The sequence below is a fragment of the Dama dama genome, chromosome 2 (assembly GCF_033118175.1).
Source record: "Dama dama isolate Ldn47 chromosome 2, ASM3311817v1, whole genome shotgun sequence".
Lineage (NCBI taxonomy): Eukaryota > Metazoa > Chordata > Mammalia > Artiodactyla > Cervidae > Dama > Dama dama.
This window is the reverse complement of record NC_083682.1, coordinates 26,600,438-26,623,858: the sequence shown is the minus strand read 5'-3', so window position 1 is coordinate 26,623,858 and position 23,421 is coordinate 26,600,438. Positions and strand designations below refer to the sequence as shown.

General features: G+C 44.3%; 1 protein-coding gene across 1 annotated transcript in view; it reads right to left on the bottom strand.

Moving 5' to 3' along the window:
• Window positions 1-15,709: 15,709 nt before the first annotated feature.
• The window catches only part of SLC6A5 (solute carrier family 6 member 5), a 54,624-nt gene continuing 46,912 nt past the window's right edge, over window positions 15,710-23,421 (bottom strand). The window contains exons 17-18 of the mRNA XM_061159621.1: window positions 18,812-18,979; window positions 15,710-16,305 (exon numbers count right to left, since the gene is read on the bottom strand). Of these exons, the coding sequence (XP_061015604.1) occupies window positions 16,150-16,305; window positions 18,812-18,979 (324 nt within the window). The 3' untranslated portion in view covers window positions 15,710-16,149. The remainder of the gene's footprint in view (window positions 16,306-18,811; window positions 18,980-23,421) is intronic.

Here is a 23,421-nt window from a genome sequence, read left to right as displayed (position 1 = left end):
AACCATGTGTCATATTATTCCTTTCATGTAAAATGTCCAAACCTATAGAGACAGTTGGATGGCATCACTGACTCGGACATAGGTTTGAGTAAACTCCGGGAGTTGGTGATGGACCGGGAGGCCTGGCGTGCTGCGATTCATGGGGTCGCAAAGAGTCAGACACGACTGAGCAACTGAACTGACCTGATACAGAAAGTAGATCAGTAGTTGCTTGAGGCAGAGGGGGAAGGGGAAGGAAAGATTAGCAGGTGCCAGCTAAGGAATGCAGGACTTATTTGGGGGTTAATGAAAACGTCCTAAAATTGATTGTGATGATGCTGAAAAACTCTCACAAATATTCACAATATATTAAAAGCCATCGACCTGTACACTTTGGGTGAAGTGTATAGTATGTGAATTGTATCTCAATAAAGCTGTTTTTAAGGACTTCCCTAGTGGTTCAGTGATTGAGAATCTGCCTTCCAATGCAGGGGACACAGGTTCCATCCCTGGTCGGGGAACTAAAGCCCCCACACCGCAGAGCAACTAAATCCGAGTGCCACAACTAAGACCCAACAAAGCCAAATAAATATTTTTAAAAAGCTATTTTTTAAAACTTCTTTAATGATCATAGAAAAAGATTGCAATGTGTTCCAAGTGAGGACATTTAATTCCCCCTCACTCCCAAACTGTGTTCCCTGGTAGCTCAGATGGTAAAGAATCTGCCTGCAATGCAGGAGACTGGGGTTTGATCCCTGGGTTGGGAAGATCCCCTGGAGAAGGCAATGGCAACCCACTCCAGTATTCTTGCCTGGAGAATTCCATGGATGGAGGAGCCTGGTGGGATACAGTCCATGGGGTCACAAAGAATCGGACATGACTGAGCAACTCACACACACACACACACACACACACACACACACACCCCTCTCAAGCTCCTTGCCTACTGCCTTCTAAGGAGATGGCACCAACCTTCATCAGGCGTTCCAACCAAATAACCCGGGGTCATCCTTGACTTGCCTTCTCTTGCATTCATGCTAAGTTGCTTCAGTTGTGGCTCTTTGCAGCCCCATGGACTGTAGCCTGCCAGCCTCCTCTGTCCATGGGATTCTCCAGGCAAGAATACTGGAGTGGGTTGCCATGCCTTCCTCCAGGGGATCTTCCCGATCCAGGGATTGAACCCTCTTCTCTTACACCTCCTGCATTAGCAGGCAGGTTCTTTACCTTGAGGGTCACCTGGGAAACCCCTGCTTTCCCTTAGACATAAAGAAAAATCTCACATCAACGGATCTCACCACCCCTCACTCCTCCTGCCTCCATCCAATCCATGACTTCCCCTTTCCTTGGTCGTTCTCTCTACCTCCACTCTTGCCCCTTATAATTCAGCCATCCCTTAGCAGGCATAGTCGGCTTTTTAAGACATGGATCAGATCACATTTCCTTGCTCAAAAGTCCCCTTGCTCTTTTCTATCATATTTTGAAGAAATCCAAACATTTTACAAGGCCTCTGCCCAGCTTTCCAGCTCTCTTCCCCTCACCTCCTTGCTTACCCCAGAGTCTTGCTATTCCGCAAACATTCCAAATTCACACCCTCCTTCCTCATGGTCTCTGCACCTCCTGCTCCCTCTGCCTGGGATATTCTCTCCATAAATCTTTGTGTGGTTCACTTTTTACATGACTTCAGTCTCTGCCCAAATGTCAACTCCTTGGGGAGACCCTGCCTACAGAAGCTTCTCACATCATGCCCATGTCTCTCTGTCTCCTAACCCTGCTTTACTTTTTATAGTGCTTATTACTATCTGAAATATCAATTGATATGTTGACATTTATTCTGTCTCCCCCCGCAGAGAATGCCACAAGAGTAGGATTTTTGTCTTTCTTGTTCACCACTGTATCTCTCCACCTAGAACAGACCTGGCATATTTTAGGAGCTCAATAAACATTTGATGGATGAATCAATGGATGTTGTCCCAGGAAGCAGCATGGAGAACTGACACTTCTCATTGGCCATCACCAAGGCAACAGACTGCCTTGTCCCACTGGCCCCCAGAGCTGCTCCACAGCTGACTCTATGTAGAGCAGTGAATTTCGCAGAGGAAGAAAGAGGAAGACTCCTTTGCATCCAAGGCTGAGAAACTCTCCATCTCATTTAGTGTCCTCCAGTCCCTCACCCCAGGTCACTCTCCTGTGTCCAAACGGCCTTCCAACTACCTTCACATTTAGAGATGCATGACAGATTTCCTTGTAAAACTGAAGAGAATGGAGGACAGTTATGGATTGGTTTGCGTCTCCCACCCCCGTGCCCCACCCCCCCACACCCCCATGAAAAAACACATGCTAAAGTCCTAACTCCAGTGCTTATGAATGTGACCGTTTTTGGAAATTGAGTCTTTGTTGATGTCATCAGGTGAAGATGAGGTCATTAGTGGGTCCTCATTCATTGTGACTGGTGTCCTTGTAAGAGGAGGAAAATGCCATGTGAAGACAGAGATATAACAAATGTAAGCATGTGACAGGCAGACAGTGAAGTTCTCTACGTCATAGAACCTGGGGCCACCAGGAGCCAGAAGAAGCAGAGACGGATCCTCCCCTGGAGGCTCCAGAGAAAGCCTGGCCCTGCCAACACCTTGACTTCTCACCTCCAGAACCGTGAGAGACTAAATATCTGTTGCTTTTAAGCTTCTGGTTTACAGCGCTTTGTTAACAATCCTAGGAAACTAACACAAGTGCCAATCATCTGGCAAAGTCCAGAGAAGTGCGAAAACTCCTAAGTGTCCTTCACCAACCCAGTAAGTGCCAGACGCTCTTGAACTAGGCACACCTGGACCTGGGTGGGTATTTTCATTTCCTGAAATGCACATGCAATTGTAAAGAGAGGACGAATGAATATATCCATGCACAGACCTCTGTTTCTATATGAATATAAGAATTCTACACACACACACACACACACACACACACAAATGCACTCTCTACTCCAGTCACTACAATCAATTTCAGTGACATCCAGATGACACCTGTCTTGTGAGGTTAACTATTGTCCTTCTGTCTTGCAGCTTCAAACACTTTTCAGGACAAAGTGAGGTGTCAATCTGAAGGAAGACAGAAAAATCTATATGTAGACATCACAGACAAAATTGTTCCATAATTTTTTGGATGAAACCCTCCTAATCCATAATATCAATAATCTTAGATGAGTTTTGAGTTTCTGATGATAAGAATCAAGGTGCCCACATATCCAGGTTAAGTGTTACTTATGCACATGTTGTCCATTTCTATAGACCAGGGGAAAGCAGAAACCCATTCTCAAACAGGTCCTAGAAGCAGGCCTCACCTCAACCCTAACCAGAATGATAATGGCTCATTTTTCAAGTATAACGAGGTATGGGTTACCACACTAAGTGCTTACTATGGATTAATTCCTCAAAGCAACCCAGTGAAGTATGTGGGATTATTTTTTTTTTTCATTTATTTTTATTAGTTGGAGGCTAATTACTTTGTAGTATCATAGTGGTTTTTGTCATACATTGACATGAATCAGCCATGGATTTACATGTATTGTATGTGGGATTATTACACTTAATTTACAGATACGGAAACCAAGCAATTTGTCAAATGAGTACCTGAGCCAAGTTTCAAACCCAGGCAGTTAGTTGGATTGCAGAATCTGTATACTTAACTGTCAAGCTGGGTTTCCCTGGTGGCTCAGTGGTAAAGAATCTGCCTGCCAAGCAGGAGAGGTGTGTTTGATTCCTGGGTTGAGAAGATCCCCTGGAGAAGGAAATGGCAACCCACTCCAGTTCTTACCTGGGAAATCCCATGGACAGAGAAGCCTAGAGGGCTACAGTCCATGAGGTCACAAAAGAATCAGACACAGCTGAGCAACTGAACAACAACAGCTACTGCTAGGATAAAGCCTATGGATTCAGTCTCCTTGTAGAGGTCTTATGGGAAACCAGTACATAGCAGCCCTATTTCCTTCATGAGTTCTGACCAACTGAGAAATAAATGAGTTAGCAAGAGGCCAAGCATCATCTTTGTGAACATGACAGTCTTGGGAGAGCACAGCCTCCCGTGAAAGCCAAAATGGACTGGCCATCTTCCCTGACTCCAGCCTGGATCCTGGTGCAGCCGTCTGCTCCTACTGATGGGGTGGAGAAAGTGAAAGAGAACTCACTGAGAAATGAGGACCAATGGCTGTCTGCCTCTTCTATGAAAAGTGGAGCGAGCAGGGAGTACAGGAAAGGTCCAGGAGTGTCAAAGGAAAATCTCGCATGTGGAAACCAAAAGGGTGGGGGGAAATGATCCCCTTGATGCACTCTCAAACTTCCCTCCATAAAGGCCCCTTCGATTGTCCTGTGGCCCTGGGCTGCCCACAAAGTGCTCATCCAGCCTCCTTTTCCAGGCCTGAAGGTGATCCTTGATTCCTGGTAGAAGAGCCCTGCGCTCAACATTTTTCCCAGCGCTCCGCAGGAAAAGGAGGAGGAAGGCGTCCTTTTGTACTGATGCTGAGTTAGGGAGGAAGGAGCATCCTTGAGCAGGTCTGGTGACCCAAAGCCATGACCATCTCCTGGAGGAAATTCAGGCCATGGGATGGCATGATGAGACAGGTATTTTTGAACAGGGATAACCTGCTCTAGTTACTTTAGGCAACAACCTTTCACATGAGTTCTTGAGACTCATCTACATAAAACCAAAAAATGCCCATTTCCCATGCTTTTAGACTACTTTCCAGAGTCACAGGCCTCGAAAGTTCTCCTCAGAAACCAAGTACCGTTAAACTCTGCCACATCTCCCAGTGGTCCCCTGGGTCTCCTTCCAGTCATCCTAGTTCATTTTACTCCCTGTATCAGTAAGGATTCTGTCTGCCTTCAAGTAACAGGAAAAACTCCCAGATGATAACTTATATAAGATTTAAGACTCTCTCAGGTTAAAAAATACACATTCTAGAGCTGAGTGAGGTTTAATTTAGTGGCTTTATGAAGTCCACAGGGAGCCAGGCTCTGCTTCATCTTTCCCAGAACATTGTTTTTGTCCTCACAGTTCAACATGGCTACTGGTACTCCAGCCATTTATTCCACATTCCAGAAAGCAAACATAAAAGAGAATGATGAGAAGGAGCCTAGGAGCCCCATGTGTCACTTCCAATTAAACTTGGGTGGAATCTAGTCACATGGTCACTCCCTGTGTTTCTGTTAGCTATTGTGGCATAAACAACCACAGAGTTTCCGTAGCACCCAACACTAAGCATGTCGTCCCACACACCTACAGGTTGGGGAGGATTCAGCTTGTCCAGCTTCACTCAGGCACATCTGCTTCAAGCTACAGTGTCTGGGTTGATCCCACTTCTCACAGCAGGTCCATGTGTCAGCTGAACGACTCTGTCCCACATGTCTTTCATCTTCCTTGAACCACTGGGCTAGCAGGACCTGTTCTTCTCATGGCAGGAAGAGGTTCAAATGAAGACATGGAAATAGGTCAGGTCTTCTAAAGTCTGGATTCAAAACTGCCACACTATCCCTTCTGCTTACATGCCAATAAAGCCAAGGATGAATACAGTCTGCTCGCGATGAAGACATAGCCCAGGTGTGATTTGGGACGTGGTGAAAAAGTGGAACCAATAGTCAGTCTATCTTATCTACCACTCCTGAAAACTAAGGAAAGTTGTGTTTTGGTCAGGTGACAACAAGCCTAGCTAAAGTCAGAAACGTTCTTCTTTAAGAACAGGAAATCAGAGAAATTCCGTCTCCACACTCCCTTACACTGTACCAACTTTGCAAAATATCAATACCAGTCTAGTACAAGTTCCTCATACTTCTTACCCTCACCCCAAAACACAGGGTATGTAGAAACACTCAGAAGAACGCAGGAAAAGAGAGCTGGCACATGGAGACTGCCACGAGCCTACACTTAGCCGTGCTCCCCACTTTGGAGCTGAGATTTTTTTCAGTTTGGCTTATCTCAAAACCCACAGCCAAGAAGGATCAAATTCATACAACTTTGGAAGGTAGTGCCCCGAGTTATCCTGCGAAGCTCTCCCCAACACCAGCATGGGACGGACATGGCAAACAGTCTGGAGGCAAGGGGTATAAATGAGCATCTCTCATAAATAGCCACAGAGTCCCTTAGCCTCCCCTTCCTGAGAGGAGAAAGCAGGAGGAACCAAGTAATGGAAGAAGAATATCCAGGCTGCCCTGAGAACCCTGAGTCCCAACTCAAGGCCCCACCTGTCCCAGCACCTCCTCTGGACTCACTCGACTTTGCCAAGATCCAGAAACTAACATGGCCGTATCTGGCAGGGCAGGGGTCTCCAGGACCACGCTGCAGCCTCCATCCCTCCTGACTGATGTCATCTCCATGCTGATTGCTCAAATTTTTAAATATAAACCCTGATGGCCCCAGTCGCATGACTCAGAAAGGAGAGTACCTGCTACTGTCAGGCATATTCCTAGATTTACGACCTAGTGTCTTGGGGTTCCTTCTAACATTTTGAAAAGCCTGGTTTCTTGCACAATCAAACGAGGGTTCTTGCCCCACCTCTCTTCCCACTTCCATCCATCCTTGACACTGTGACCAGGTCAATATTCTGAATGCACAGCTCTTGACTCTAACAGCCAATATCCGACATTAATCTTCAGTGTTAAACTCACACATACAAATTTTAGCTGAACGTGCATCACAATTATGTGACATGGGTATAACTAATTGCACCAGAAATTGAGAAAGCCAAGACTGTGGTAATAAGATATAGACCTGGCACTTGAACCCAGGACAGTTCTTTGTCTCTGGCATCATAGCTGCCTTTGCCAGGAAATCTCTCTCCATGGTCAATAACCTTCCTTGGTATCTTCTGAACTCTTCATGTTGCCATTGAAAGCACCTGACTATCAAGTCCTAAACTCCTTTTTCAGCCTTAGTTCTCACTTTCTACAAGCATGTCTGACACTTGCCAACTTCTCCCCCCATTTTTCTTGACAGGATCTGTCTTACCTCCCCCCCGCCCCCATCACTCACTTGGTTTTGTCTTCCTCCAAAGCTCATCCTAACAAAACAGAGCAGGACCCTATGCTTCTTGTCCCACCATGCCCTCTGCCTGCCTTTTGCCCATGGAGAGACTTTAACTAAAGAATAAGTATAATCAGAGAAGTGAGAAGATGCAGAAACAAAGGTAAACAGTCAAAGGAGACCAAATAATAATAGTTTAATCATTAAGCAAAGTCAAGGACCTTTAGTTCCTTCTCAAGGGCTATAGATAATATTCTGGGCTATCTCCTGTGAGCTATCTTATAGATACTGAAACCCCCAGCAGGTGGAGAAGTTAACTACACAATAACCAAACTATAGCCATGACATAAGCTGCCACAGTTCCAAGAACTGGCCTCAAGGATATGGGAACAAATTGACCCTGGAAGCTGAAGATGAACTATACAATCAAGAGGATGCTGGTCAGACCACTAATGACCAATTTCAAGATGACTGTCAGAGTGACCGTGCTGTTTCTGCATGTAGTCCCCTTCCTCTAGCCCATGGATTGTCAGTGGAGGGGAGTCGGCCTTTGGACAGGTATCCACCCCACAACCAGTTGCCAGCATCCAGAATGAAGCAAACTTTCCTTTCCACCAAACTGGCCTCTATTGGCATTTGAGTGGCAAGCAGCCAGACTCCACTTTTGGTTACACTGATACTATTCTCATGGTCAAAACTCTCCCCATGTCCCTGTTTCATGAAATCCTGCCTAATCCCATCAGACAGAAGGAATTTCCTCCTCCACATCCCTCAGTGTATTCTTGTCCCATACCCTGTGTATTGTACCCTAAAATACTGTGTATTACAGCCACATTTTTATATATCACGCTGAGTAACCTGGAGGCACAAGCCAACTCTTACTCGTGTTGTCCTTGCACCTAACACTGAGCTCTGTTCCTTGTAGAGAACCAATACTCAATATTTGCTCACTTGACTAAAAGTGCATTTATTGAGTATCTACTATGTGTCACTAACTATTAGGTACTGGAGAGATATTAATGTCTTAACATAATTAAGACATTGAGTAGCATGTGAAAATAAATACATGAGTGAATGGATCAATAGATGATGAAAGTGTGATTCTGTTTCAATGCGATCCATACTATATTCCAGACATTATTTTCTCCCCATCCTAAAGCATCTAGAGAAGCTTCCTGGAAAGAAGAACAGGGCCAGGTTAAATCACCTACAACATGAAAATTCTCATAAAATTACAGATTGCACTAAAGGCAAGAAAGGAGTGGCCCAAACCACACACAGTCTCAGTTTAATGCAGTAGGATATGTAAATCCAATTTTTGTCAAGTTGAGCTATTTTAAAGGCACTGGAGGTGTTTTCTATTGTAAGACTCCTAGGGTGAATCTGTTTCAGACAGTGTCAACCAAACCCAGTTCCCACAAAATGGACTGTCAGAGAATAATCTATGCATCAGAGATGCTGGAATAAATGACCTTGGACCTCCACACAACCGTGAGATTCTGAGTCTCTAGTTCCAGGAGACACATCTGGGAAGACTGAGGAAGGAGACAGGAACAAAAGCAGAGAACAATCAAAGCAGCAGGAGTGAGATCAGTAGGCAAACAGCCACAAAGTCAGGGGTGGGGATAGTTGCCAAACAGATGAAAACAAGATGAAAGATTGGGTGCAGGAAGCAAGGGGAGGTAGTGGAGGTATCAGAGTGAACACCATTAGCTCATTTCGAGTAGATCCTTGCATCCTTGTTAACAGCCCAGAGAAGATCAACCTGCTACAGATATGTAAGCTCTAAGCCTCCCACATTTCATCATCATCCCCACTTAGGGAAAGATTATTTAGAGGGTTATATACACATATACACACTACTATATATAAAACAGATAACCAACAAGGACCCATTATATAGCACAGGGAACTATACTCAATTATTTTGTAATAAACTATACGGGAAAATGCTTGTTGAGGCTGCCAAGGTGGCCGGGCTCTCCAGGTCTGGACGTTAACACTGGGGAGCCAGAGGGGAGGAAAGGCAGGGGCCAGAGCCCTGACAGTGGCAGGCCAGGTGGGCAGCAGATTGACCCCAGGGCAGCCAGCAGCAGCAGTGAAAATTCTTAAAGAGATGGGAATACCAGATGACTTCACCTGTTTCCTGAGAAACCTGTATGCAGGATGAGAAGCAACAATTAGAACTGAACATAGAATGATGGACTGGTTCAAAATTGGGAAAAGAGTACAACAAAGATGTTTAGTATCATTCTGCTTATTTTACTTACATGCAGAGTACATCATGTGAAATGCCAGGCTGGCTCACAAGCTGGAATCAAAATTGCTGGGAAAAATATCAATAGCCTCAGATATGCAGATGATACCACTCTAATGGTAGAAAGCAAAGAGGAATAAAGAGCCTCTTGATGAGGGTCAAAGAGGACAGTGAAAAAGCTGGATTAAAACTCAACATTCAAAAACCAAGATCATGGCATCCAGCCCCATCACTTCATGGCAAATAGATATGGGAAAAGTGGAAACAGTGACAAATTTTGTTTTCTTGGACTCCAAAATCACTGCAGACAATGACTGCAGCCATAAAATTAAAGAGCACTTGCTCCATGGAAGAAAAGCTGTGACAAACCTAGATGGCACATTAAAAAGCAGAGACATCACTTTGCCAACAAAGGTCTGTCTAGTCAATGCTATGCTTTTTCCAGTAATCATGTACTGATGTGAGAGTTGGACCATCAAGAAGACTGAGTGCCAAAGAATTCATGCTTTCAAATTGTGATGCTGGAGAAGACTCTTGAGAGTCCCTTGGACAGCAAGGAGATCAAACCAATCCATCCTAAAGGAAATCAACCCTGAATATTCATTGGAAGGACTGATGCTGAAGCTGAAGCTCCAATACTCTGGCCACCTGATATGAAAAACCAATTCACTGGAAAAGTCCCTGATGCTGGGAAAAATTGAGGGCAAGAGGAGAAGGGGGTGACAGAGGATGAGATGGTTGGATGGCATCAGTGACTCAGTGGACATGAGTTTGAGCAAACTCAGGGAGATGGTGAAGGACAGGGAAGCCTAGTGTGCTGCAATTCATGGGGTTGCAAAGAGCCAAGACACGATTTAATGACTGAACAACAACAATAAAGGAAAATAATCTGAAAAAGAATATATATATATGTACACACACACACATAACTGAATCATTTTGCTGTAGACATGAAACTCACACAGTATTGTAAACCAACTATACTCCAATAAAAAATAGGGACTCTCCCAGTGGCCCAGTGGTTAAGAATCTGCCTTGCAATGCAGGAGATGCAGGTTTGACCCCTGGTTGGGGAACTAAGATCCCACATACCTCAGGCCAGCTAAGCCTGCATGCCGCAACTAGAGAGGCACATACACTACAACTAGAGAGAGCCTGCCTGCCCCAACGAGCACCCAGTGCAGTCAGAATTTTTTAAGAAATAAATAACATAGGAGTATATAAACACAATGGAGCCTTCCCAAGTGAAATTTCCTGGTGTCCAAGCTCTATTTTGAAATACTCCACAGAAATAGAGTTTCACTTCAGAGTGGGGAGAGGGATATATGAAAAAAAAAAAGGGATATGAGTCGGTCAATGGTTGAAACTGGGTGACATGGACATGAAACACAATATTCTACACTCACCGCTTTTATCAAGGCTTGAGAATTTCCCCCCCAAAATTAAAACACAGCTGAGCAGAGGGATCTCAGGAAGGAAACCAAGGTTGATGAGCCGGCGCCAAATTCCGAGGCCATGGAGAGTTCTTCTTTCAAGATGAGGTCTTCATTGAGTTTATTTGCTGCTCAGTCTGCAAGCTGAAGTGCAGGGTTGCAGACAAGCCCGAATGGCTGTGTGGCAGTCTCATTACCACAGGAGGGACCCCGATGCTCTTGGCTTGCAGTTTGCAGCATCAGCTTCCAAGAGCATCTCTTTTCCCACTAAGAGTGGTGTGGCTTACCCCCATAGCTAGCCCGAAATGGCAGCTGAAGCTGGAGGTAGAGCGTGTTTGGGTTTATTGGAGGAAGACAGGGTCAAGCTTCTGGGTTAACAGGATCCAACAGGAATGCCCAGCTGCCAGTCTCTACACACAACCCCAGAGCTCAGGGCCCCTCTTTGTCCGGGGAGGGTGGGGAACAGGGGGGCTCCACATACTTAAAAGGAGAGGAATGACATGTATTGATTTGCTTGTGTGCTGGTTTAATATGTGTAGCCTTTTTACTTAGCTCTGTGCTCCATGAGCTCCGGGACTGTTTTATTTTTTATTCAGCGTTGCCTGGGGTCCAACTCAGTGGAGGAGCGACGTAAATGTTTGCGGAATTGAAATAAAGTTGAATTGAAGAATGACAAAGTGGTCATTAAAATATACCCAAGGATTTAACTTGCCCAGTCCTTCTGTTCAGATTCACTCAGATCCTCTCTCCCTCCCTCTCTCTCCTTCCCCAGGAGGGGTGATTAATAATTCAACAAACAATAGTGTATTCTGATGGCTCCGAATATAACAATTTAATTGATATTTGTTTCTGCGGCAGTGCAATATCTCATTTTCCCAGGAGGGCAGTTTTCCATTTCTGTTCCAGGTTTCTCCCAACAAAACAGATCAATCCTGGGAATACCTGAAGGCCATTTGTTACAAAAGAAAGAATGCAGGTAGCGGGTTTGAAAAGACACAATTCTGTAGCAATCGGGTTTTTAAACACTGACATTTATTTAGGGGTTTGTCAATTCATACATTATTAGGATAAATTCTAATTTATATCAGTATATAATAGGCAAATATATAATACCATAAATTGCATTTGTATACATAAATACAAAATTTGAGGTAGGGCCTCAAGAATAATGACTTCTTAAATGAATAATGCACAGTATATAATATGTACTCTATAAGAGATATATATATATATATGATGCATCATTTATAATGTAATATATTTTCTTCATGTACAGTTGATGAAAAAATATAAGGACCTGATTAGGGAACATATCTTTATTCATAGGCGACAGGACCACATAAGATGCCTGCATTAAGGACAATAGCCAAGTACGCAGTTAAAGAATAAACCTATCCCATGATAGGTCCATATAAAGTGCAAAAAAAAGACCAAAAAAATGAGACACAAAACAGTTCCTAGTCAGTTACTAAGTATCATCCTAACAATAAAATACACCTATAAGGCAAATGGTTACCTGAAGATGTATTTAATCCATGGCAAGCAAATCAAGCCACTGCTCCCTCTCCAGGGGTGATGAATACCAAAACTGAGAACACTTTCTCTTTGGCTCCAGGCTGCTCAGAGGTGACCAAAACAGAGACCACGATTCAAAATCACTTGGCCTTTCTGCACAGTTGAAGCAAAGTCCAGGAAAGATAGCTTTACTTTTGCAAATCCTCAGACCACTTTGCAGAGAAATCAGCATTAAGATTCAATCATCCAAACCTTTGCTCCCAGCCTGGAGGTTTCCGATACAATACCCAGGAGGAAACAGAGGTGAGACTCATTCGTTGGCCTTGGCCTGTTTTCTCTGCAAGAGAATCTACCACCCAGCCTGCAGAAGTGTCTCACAGAGCCAAATCCAGGTAGCAGCAGCAGGATCTTGCCATCACACTTACATGAAGCATTAATTATTGTGCAAGTCTCTGGTGAAAAGAATGATGACCAATGGCCAAGGGAACAAAGAGAGAAGAAAAAAATCTTAGTTTTAGGCATGGGAAAACCATGCTGACAGGTCAAGTTTATCAGAAGCACTGAGGCACATACAGATAACAGAACTAGAACTTAAAGGAAAACTCAACTCCAGTGCAACATTAGCAAAGACAACCCAAGTCTTATCCATTTCCGGGTCATTGTGTTCAATGTCCTTTTAAAGTGCTGCTCACTGAAATACAAGTTGACTCCATTTCTGACCTATTAAAGACACATTGGAAATTTCAAAGAAGTTGAGGTCATCGAGATTTTGCATTGACCACAGATTTCATGCAATAAATAAATAGAAGAGAGAAAGAGACAACAGACCAGACTGGACACATTTGTACATGACAAATACACAGCCTTAAAGAGATTAAAAGTTACTAATACACAAGACAAATAAATGCATAAGAAGCCACAACACCAATTGTTAAGACACACACATATTTTCTCCTTTAAGGATATTACAGGGTTACTGTTTTTAACATATGGCTTTTTTTTTTTTTTCTCGGAATGGGTTTCTGGCATTTGTTGGTATTAGGAAACAATTTCACAAGTAGAAAACACCCCACCATTCTGCACAGTGAACCAACGCAAGCCTTTCCTCAACAACTTGGTTTTTGTCTCCGTTTGAAGGGGAACTCTCAAGTTGCGCTTTATGACAATGCTGTTCATTTCATTTTTATTCATTCATTTTTTTCCTTCCACTTGACTGTGCATTTCAATAGCATGGAAACATCCATCTGGTCACATACATCTCAGCTCTTAGCATCCCAGCCAAGCCTAGGGGAGGTACAGCATGAGCAGACTGGCCATGAGTGGAGACAACTCAGATACCCAACACTACTCTGGCAAGGAAAGCCTCGAAAGTTAAACAAGACTGTAGAAAGAGACGAAACTAAACTCACAAGGTAACCATTCCCAGATAAGCTTAGAACCTTCCACCTTTAAGGACACTGTACACAAAATTTGGACACTGTAGGAAAAAAGTTTTAAAAATACAGACACACACACACACATAAACCCAGTTGCTCAGGGAACAGCCCCTGGGTCTTAACTGGACAGATTGTAATGAACACAAATGCAAAGTGCAAAACGCACTAGTTAATGAGGCTGTCCCCATTCTCACAATGAATCAAACTTGCGGTGTGTACAGAACAAATCTGGCAGCATCCGTGAGTTCACCTCATCCCCTTTTTAATCACAACAGCAATAATTAACAGAAATTGGGTTGGCATCCAGCATCCGACTCAAACTTCAGCCAAGAGGCAAGAGAGGAAAGCCAGAAGCCACGCATCCTGACGCAAACCCATCGTTCCCATGGGAGGGTGCCAATTGATTTCAGTGCTTTTCTTCAATGTTCAAATTGAAAAGGCTGCAGATCCTTTCCAAACCAAAGCTAGTCCTCCCTTCCTCTCCCACCCCGTCGGATACCAAGGGAAGAGGCTAATTTTTGGTACCACTGTGTAGGATCTGCTAGAGCCGTGGGGACTTCTCTTCAATATGGCTTTCTCGGGGAAACCAATGTTAATGCTGGACACGTCACTATGGGAAACACGGGCGGGAAAGTCATGGCTCAGTTTCCCAAAGCTAAGTCTAGGGGAAGCTTAGGGTTTAGTCTCTGTGATGGATTCCAGTAAGTTCTAGCTTTGGGAGGTAAGCAAGCAGAAAAAAGGAACAGGAGGAGGAAGAACAAACACGCCTTGAAAACAAAAGAGATGAAAAACCTCAAGTTCAAAACCCATCTGAGCTTCCTTTTTTGAAAGTTTCCACAGACTACTCTTCAAAACCGGAAGTTCACATGGCAAAAGACAATGATATCTGCCCCAGAAAAGAAAAAGCTCAGTAAGATGAGCTATTTTTTTTTCTTTAACAAATGAAGTTATTTTTTAAAAAGTATTACTTTAAGGTCTGTTGTTGGGTTTCGTTACTGTTGAAAAGGATGAAAATGTCACATCAATATAAAAGATTTGAACTGAAAATTTTGCCTGAGACCCTGTAATATGAACACAAACAAATAAGTAAATGATTGCAATGGTCTCCCCTAAGGAAACAATTTTAAGTTTAGATATTATTACTGTAAGGGAAAAAAAAAAAAAGACTATACTATACTATACTCACCATCTCTACAGTGATTCATAAGATATTTATAAGGACAGAAAACACCATTACAAGTACACACTACGTGAACACATATCACATTTTAAAAATCTCATATATGCATGTTCAGGATACAAGAAGATAATAGAGGTTTCAGCTTCGCCAATCTCTGTAGACATATGATCCACTCTCATTAGAGTGTGATTATGAGTATTGTGAATCGGGAACTCTTCAAATGGTATCAGCTAAGTGTAGTCTTAAAAGCAGTAGCTCTAATTGGCTCATCTGCTACTTACCTAACCTGCATCTATCAGAAACTTTTGTACCTAAAGTGCAGTGAGTATTATGGTTGCTTTCTCTTCAACTCTCCACTTCTTTGATTCAACGGCTACAACTGGCATCGGCTATGAGTGAAAAAGTGAAGAGTAACAACTGAGACATGATCTGTCTTTCGAGAGTTTGTGTCTGATATATGTAACATACAGACAGAACCAGGGTAAGTCTGTTTCTGAGCGACAAGGTAACTGCAGCTCACAGAAAGACATTTGGAAGAGAAGACACGTGGGATGTGACATTGAACCGCAGTGCTAGGCATACGGAGAAACAGAAGGGCACTCTGGTATGAGTGTATGACATCGGGCACAAATAATACGATGCAGAGGTAGAGGAAAGGACCCAAAGAATTCACAACTATGGTCTTTAAAAAAAAAAAACACCAACTAAGGGAATAGAGCTGACTCTTCATTGAGGGTCTCAGCTTGCAGAGAGAAAGCATGTGAGTCCTTGAGATAGTTGATCCAAATGATGGAAACAGAGCCCCAGTCATGAATGGAAATGGGAACTTCATCACCTTGGGGGTGTCTGAGTCCACCAGCCTCATCTTACGTGAAAACACTCTCTGACCACTGCCCACCCTCCAGAGGTACCGTGTCCTCAACTTTGTGTGCCTGGACGAAACCACGACATGGCTCAGATGAGTCCAAACCAACCGTCTGGTTATCCTGCACCAGCCTGACTGGCCCCACCAGTGACAGTCACAGAGGATGCTTCTCTACGGACCAACTCATGGACATCTACACGTGACTTCGCTGGGAGGCGCTCCCCTCGTTGATTCGAGCCTGTGAGGCAAAGCCCACTGGAAACTGACAGCGTGGACACAGGCAAACCGAGCCCCATCTGGCTCTCGGCTACAGCATGCAACACTATGTCCTACTTTTCTAAGTCATCACTCTCATGCACAGGTATGAACTGAGATGTGGGGAGAAGGAAGAAGACAAATGGGGAGACGGCTGGGGAAAGCATCAGGGAAAGGCAGAGAGGAGAAAGAGAATCAAGTCTGGGCCATCCCATGCCATCGGACTAGCACTGGGTGCCTAGTTCCAAATCCTTCACTGGCAGTTTGAGTCCCAGCGAAGAGGTCCCCAAGGGGTCGATCATGTTCTTGTAACGCTCCCCACGGTGCTGAGCTAAGAAGGGACCCCAGTCCGGCTGCGGCGAACACACCAACTTCAACCTCTGCAAAGAAGCCAAAGACACACAGGGTCACAGAAGCAAAGCACCCTTGGCCCCCAGACACCACTCACCCATCCGCAAACTGCATGCGATCACATGTGTCAGGACACCTCCTGGAACCACGAGGTCCTCAACCAGGAGAAGCAGTTAGGAAGCAGCCCTGTTACTTAATGAGGCCAGGAATGTGTTACAGAGGAAACTTAGTTCACCTGAAATTATTTACATCACCTTGCAAGCAATAGTACAGTTGCTCAGGGTTTGCCATGCATAAGATTAATAGAAGATAAAGGGCCCAGATTCTAATTATACATTTTTTCCCCTCCAAATGGAGAGGATCCACAAGCTACTTTCTCTACTGCCAAACACATTCTGCAAAGGACATGTACTCAATTACTTTGTTCTAGTCTCAACAGTGAGTTGTTACATCAAAATAATTGGATTTTGTTTAGCATATTTCCCAAAAGTATATAAATGGCCAGGAAAAAAAAAAACCCTCAACCCCAAAGATACACTGCCAAGAGTGAGCAAAGATTTTAATTATCTGTTGACAAAAATATACACTTCTGACTTGGTTCAAAAGTGTGGGTTCTTGCAGGAGAGCTAAAAATAATGGGAATGTCTCTAATCCTTGAACTGAACATTTCAGGGAAAACATAATTTGACTGGAGCATTTTCTAGAATAAGGAAAAAGAAGGCAGATTTCTGACTACATCAGGGGAAAATGATATGTTTATTACCTATTAAAAAGAAGCTGCTTCTTATAGCTGTTAGTTTAATCCCCCCCTTAATCATTAGTTTGCAACCTTTGTGTCCCAAATTAACCATAATAAATTTATATTGCCGACTCATCAGTTTAGAGGATTTCAGCCTAAGACAAGAGTAGCAGAGGCTAACACAGCTTCTGTTCAGAGGGAAAGAGGTTACTGGGTCAGAGAGTGGGAGTCCACCTGAGGCTGGAGCAAGCCATCCTTGGGGTGGAGGGGACCATGTCAATGCATCTTAAGGAGGTAACAGAATTTCCTGAGGATGGAACCTGGACCACTGCTTCAGGAAGAAGACTCCTGCATCTCTCCGCCAACTCTGCCTCCATCTTTAGTCCAAGAAAAACAAAGACAACCTCCTCATCGCGTGCACATTCATGTAGCCTACTCACTCACGTGCTCTCTTCCCATCTGCTGTTCCCCTCCCGAGCCTGAGTGAGATGCTCCAGGGCGCTCTCTTCCTCAATCTGGCTGACCGAGGGCAAAGCCCACCCAGCTGTTCCTCACCACCCGCATCTACACATGTGTTTCTTCACCTCGTTCTCATCCAGTGCCTCTCAGGCTTGAATTCGCATCAGAACCACCTGGAGGCTTGTTATACCATGGCCACCAGAGTCCCACACCCCCAAGATTCTGGTTCAGCGGAGCAGAGGTAGAGCCTGATTATTTGCATTTCCAGGAAGCTCCCAGGCTTCCCCGGTGGCTCAGATGGTAAAGAATCTGCTTGCAACACAGGAGACCTGAGTTCAATCCCTGAGACGGGAAGAGCCGCTGAAGAAGGGAATGGCAACCCACTCCAGTATTCTTGCATGGAGAATTTCACGGACAGAGGAGCCTCTATACCGTCCATGGGGTCGCAAAGAGTCAGACGTGACTGAGGGACGAACACTTGCACTTTTACTTTCAAACTCCCAGGTGGTGCTGGTCCCTGGGCCAGGCCCTGAGTAGCGCTGATCTGGTTCAAAACAGCAGTCCTCTGGACCTCCAAGACAAGGCAGCACGGATCGCTTCCTAGCACGTCTGAGCACTTGATTTCTCATGAATAACAAAAGCCCGACCACTCTTCACTGGTGGCTCAGCAAGCGGCTGTCCCCTTACCATCCTCTTCTGGAGTGAGGGTGGGGAGCTTTTTGCATGAGGAATGGGAAATGGGTTCAGCAAGGGACTAACTAAGATAAGCATCACCTCATACCAGCCATGCCCTGGACCTTTCATTACATTCTACGGGAATGTTACATTCTTCATGACACGTTAACCAGCTTGGATCCCTCAGCTACACCTAGTGATTTTAAATGTAACTGGTAATAGGTGTTTGGAGGGGGAGGTGCCTCCGACAGAGAGAAACATCAGGAAAGGGGCGATCTGCTGTGTGGTTAACAACCAAACGCTGGGATTTAAACTCTGGGTGAAAATGATAATAATAATAAATAAACTCTGGGTGAGGGGAGAGGAGGAGGGGGCACGTGGAGAGAGGAGACACTCTGATCACTTATTTTTCAGAGCTGTCACTGCTTTGAGGAAGAACACAATAATAGCTCGGCCTGCCGACTGGCGGAGCCCCTCCATTAGAGGAATGACACATAATAAAAACAGGTTTAATAGAAACGATAGCAACTGTAACCATTTAATCACCCAGTCTCCCGCTAGAATAAGTTTACCAAATCTTCTGTTTTTTTTTTTTAAAGCACAGAGCTCTCAGAGCTTGTCCCCTGGGAGGGAACGGCAGGCGTAGGAGCTGATACAATTACCTCAATAAATCTGCCAGGAGCCAGATGCATTTTTATGACAAACATAATTGGGATCCAGATAACGGAGCAGGCAAGCATGAGCCACCCAAGGACCATGGACCAGTTCGGGTACCGGTAAGAGCCGTAGGTCATGGGCTCCCACTGGTAGAAGCTGAAGCAGAGGATAAACTGGGAAGAGAAGAGAAACACACGTGTTAGGGTGGGGACGTGAGTACGCCCTCAACAGTCACGTGTCGGGCCCCTGCTGTGAGCTGGCTGCTTTCATATCTATTAGCTCATTTTCCCCCGTGATGATCCTGTAAAGGAAGTATTATTACTACATTTTCCAAATGAAAGAACTAGATTTCAGAGATGAACTGACACACACCAAGGAGCTGAGGCTGTACTTGTCATCGCATAAAAATTCAGCAATGCATGTGGGTGTCTATACACTCAGGGGGGCTGAGAGGGGGAATTTTTTTTTTCATTTATTTTTATTAGTTGGAGGCTAATTACTTTACAATATTGTAGTGGTTTTTGTCATACATTGACATGAATCAGCCATGGATTTACATGTATTTCCCATCCTGATCCCCCCTCCCACCTCCCTCTCTACCCGATCCCTCTGGGTCTTCCCAGTGCACCAGGCCCGAGCACTTGTCTCATGCATCCAACCTGAGAGGACAAATTTCAAGGATGTACACCAGGGTGACGGATGGGTGGAGGTGGGAGAGGGGACGGTGGGTGTTTTCAAGGGGCTGTCTCTGCTTTCTATAACTGATGATCCAGCCTGAGTGATAAGGGGAAAATCCACTAGGTTAATGTGGAAAACGAATTGCATCTACTCTGCTTTCACCTTGAATGGGGAAAGGACCATCTCCAGGAGCTGCCTCTGAAGCTGGCTAAGTGGTCCCCGAGCAGTGGCTGAGCAGGAAGTCTGGTTCTATAATCAGCGGTGGAACAAAGAGAAGGGCGGCCCCGCCCCCCCCAAATGACACAAGGAGGACAGGCCACCAGACGGCGAGCTGGGGACAGGCTCCTCTCAGCTCTGCCGCTAACTAATCTCAGCTCTGCCACTAGCTAATCTCAGCTCTGCCGCTAACTAGCTGAGAGACCCGTATGTCTCAGACTTTCCTGCTATAAAACAGATCCATTTCACACCCGGTGGACAACACAGGGGTTTTCTGGAAACAACAGTCTGCTATTTACTCAGGGGACCCTCTCCCTTTTCTGTTGTTGCTTTTTTCAAAAATTGTTTATTTGGCTGAGCTGGGTCCTAGCTGTGTCTCGTGAGATCTTTAGCTGCAGCAAGTGAATTCTGAGTTGCAGCATGTGGGATCTAGTTCCCGGACCAGGGATCAAACCCAGGCCCCCTTCATTGGGAGCATAGAGTCTGAGCCACTAGCCCACCAGGGAAGCACCGCCCCCTTCACTTTTAAGAGAGGTCATGATTCATTTTCACCAGGCACTTTGGCAGACAACAGTGATGAGAAACCTCTGAAAACGGTTAGTGCAGCTGCAAAGGAACAGATATGTTGGGAAAACGAGGCACAAGAAAAGACAGAAGAGGGGTCCTAATGGCTGTGTTGGGGGAGGGAGCACTACCCTTAGGAAATGGAGTTCTCCCCTGTTTTCAACCCACCTATGGCAGCCTCTGCCTAGAACAACCTATCTACCTACTTCCTCCCTCCTCCTCACCTCGCTTGTTCTATCTTCAGCAGTAAAAGAATTGCTGAAAATGATTGGAGGGAATTATGTCAGGAAAGATAATACATGGAAGTGTTTTAGAAAAGTGGGAAGCATTATACAAATGTAAGGCATCTTTATGATTGCTACAAAGCCCAGACTGCGGGGGCAAGTGATTATTCCAATGCAACAGTAATTCAATATATGGATTCAAAGCAACAAGAGCCTGAAGACAATGGTTGAAAATACTGCTCCTATAAGAGATATATCGACTCTAGGCCCCCTTTAGAACATTTGCCCCAAGAGTTACAAGCTTTATTAACCAGTCTATTGGAAATAGGGCTTAATGTAATTATGGTAAGTTGCTCCATTTCATTTACTATATAAATAGCAATACATCTGCTTATGTGTGCATAAGTCAGTGACATGATCTGCCTATGTATACAATAATTGCATGCAGAATATCTATAGCTCTATAAATTCATGAAGGCATGTATAAAAATGATCAATTTTATTTCAGGGGTTTTGAAGTCATTGAAGCCCATAATTTCAGCTCGGTCTAGTCTCCTACAAGATAGCTGTTACAGAAGGGCAAATGGCCAAAAAGGAATGGTTAGGCTTGGTCCTCTGACACCATTTCCTGTTACACAGGTATCACACCAAATTTATCTGTGTAAACTTGTTCTTGCCATCAATTTCACCCCGCCAAATCAGCTTTGCTAAAACCCTGCTCTCAGATGAACCTGGCCATGAGAAAGGATAATTTAGCCATGGAGCCAGGTCCACCTGACATTCAGCTGATGGCAACAGAAGGTGATGCTGACGAGGGAACTGACCACTTCTTCTTGTCTCTAGCTCCTAAACACAGAGGGAGGATTTGGCAGAAAATATTTTCTGGAACCTTTCCACAGGTTTCTGTGGAGAGTTTTATAATGGAAACTGAGTAATGCACAGCACAGTTGAGGCACTTTCTCAAAAAACACAGCCAGTCCCCATTATCTCTTTTCTCTGAAATTCTGCTCCTAAAGATTAGGATGATTTTAATCCAGAATTGGCCACACTCCACTTGGAGATGAAAGCAACTAGACTTTTAGAAATGTGTTAGAAGTGTGTTTAGACAGGTATTATCTTGAAGCCTAGATAGCCTTGGATTCGATTCTCATTCTACCCCCTGCAAGCTCTGTTGCCTCAGGCAAGCTCCTCAGCCTCTCCAAGCCTCAGCACACACATCTATAAAGTGACCGGAGAATCACCCAGCAAGCAGGGTGGTCAGCAGCTTAAAAGACAATGTTCCTTGTATATTTTTGAGATTAATCCTTTGTCTGTTGCTTCATTTGCTATTATTTTCTCCCAATCTGAGGGCAGCTCAATTCCAGAAAAATAAATGACCCAATCAAAAAATGGGCCAAAGAACTAAACAGACATTTCTCCAAAGAAGACATACAGATGGCTAACAAACACATGAAAAGATGCTCAACATCACTCATTATCAGAGAAATGCAAATCAAAACCACAATGAGGTACCATTACACGCCAGTCAGGATGGCTGCTATCCAAAAGTCTACAAGCAATAAATGCTGGAGAGGGTGTGGAGAAAAGGGAACCCTCTTACACTGTTGGTGGGAATGCAAACTAGTACAGCCGCTATGGAAAACAGTGTGGAGATTTCTTAAAAAACTGGAAATAGAACTGCCATATGACCCAGCAATCCCACTTCTGGGCATACACACTGAGGAAACCAGATCTGAAAGAGACACGTGCACCCCAATGTTCATCGCAGCACTGTTTATAATAGCCAGGACATGGAAGCAACCTAGATGCCCCTCAGCAGATGAATGGATAAGGAAGCTGTGGTACATATACACCATGGAATATTACTCAGCCATTAAAAAGAATTCATTTGAACCAGTCCTAATGAGATGGATGAAGCTGGAGCCCATTATACAGAGTGAAGTAAGCCAGAAAGATAAAGAACATTACAGCATACTGACACATGTATATGGAATTTAGAAAGGTGATAACGATAACCCTATATGCAGAACAGAAAAAGAGACACAGAAACACAGAACAGACTTTTGAACTTTGTGGGAGAATGTGAGGGTGGGATATTTCAAAAGAACAGCATGTATGCTATCTATGGTGAAACAGATCACCAGCCCAGGTGGGATGCATGAGACAAGTGCTCCAGCCTGGTGCACTGGGAAGACCCAGAGGAATCGGGTGGAGAGGGAGGTGGGAGGGGGGATCGGGATTGGGAATACATGTAAATCCATGGCTGATTCATATCAATGTATGACAAAACCCACTGGGAAAAAAAAATAAAAAAAAAAAAAAAACAAACAAACAAACAAAAAAAAGACAATGTTCCTAAAGAGGCTGCCTGATGCTAAACCCCACAAGTCATCCTGTTGATTATCACTGTGTGATACGTTTCTGCAGAATACAGTAAGATTCTTAGAAGCTTAATCTGTTCTAAGACGGGAGGCAAAGGTCGAAAGAATCTGGGACAGATTCTAACTTTGATTTCACCCAAGAATAAAACGTGTGTATAGTAACAGGAGGACCTGGCAAAGCTCAGCAGAGAGAAGGAAAACAGCAGAGGCAGACAGGGGAGAGGGTGGGGGTGTCTCCTGTTTTCCTCTCCGTAGATGGCTAAACCCATCAGTCCTGAATTCAAGAAACTGCAAAATCTACCTTAATCTTTTTCAACTCTCATGTCCCCAGCCTGGTGGGACCTTTCAGACAAATTGCAGCCTCTGATAGGTGATATCAGATACAGATACAGACGTAGACACAGATGTGGCTTCTACATGATGTCTCCGGTCAATGCCAAGGGAGGGAAATAACTGAATGTTTTTTTCTGTCTAAACTTCTTTTTCAGAAAGAAATTGAGATGTTTTGATTAAAACTCACTCTGTGACAGTTTTTAGGGTGGTTTTTGGTTT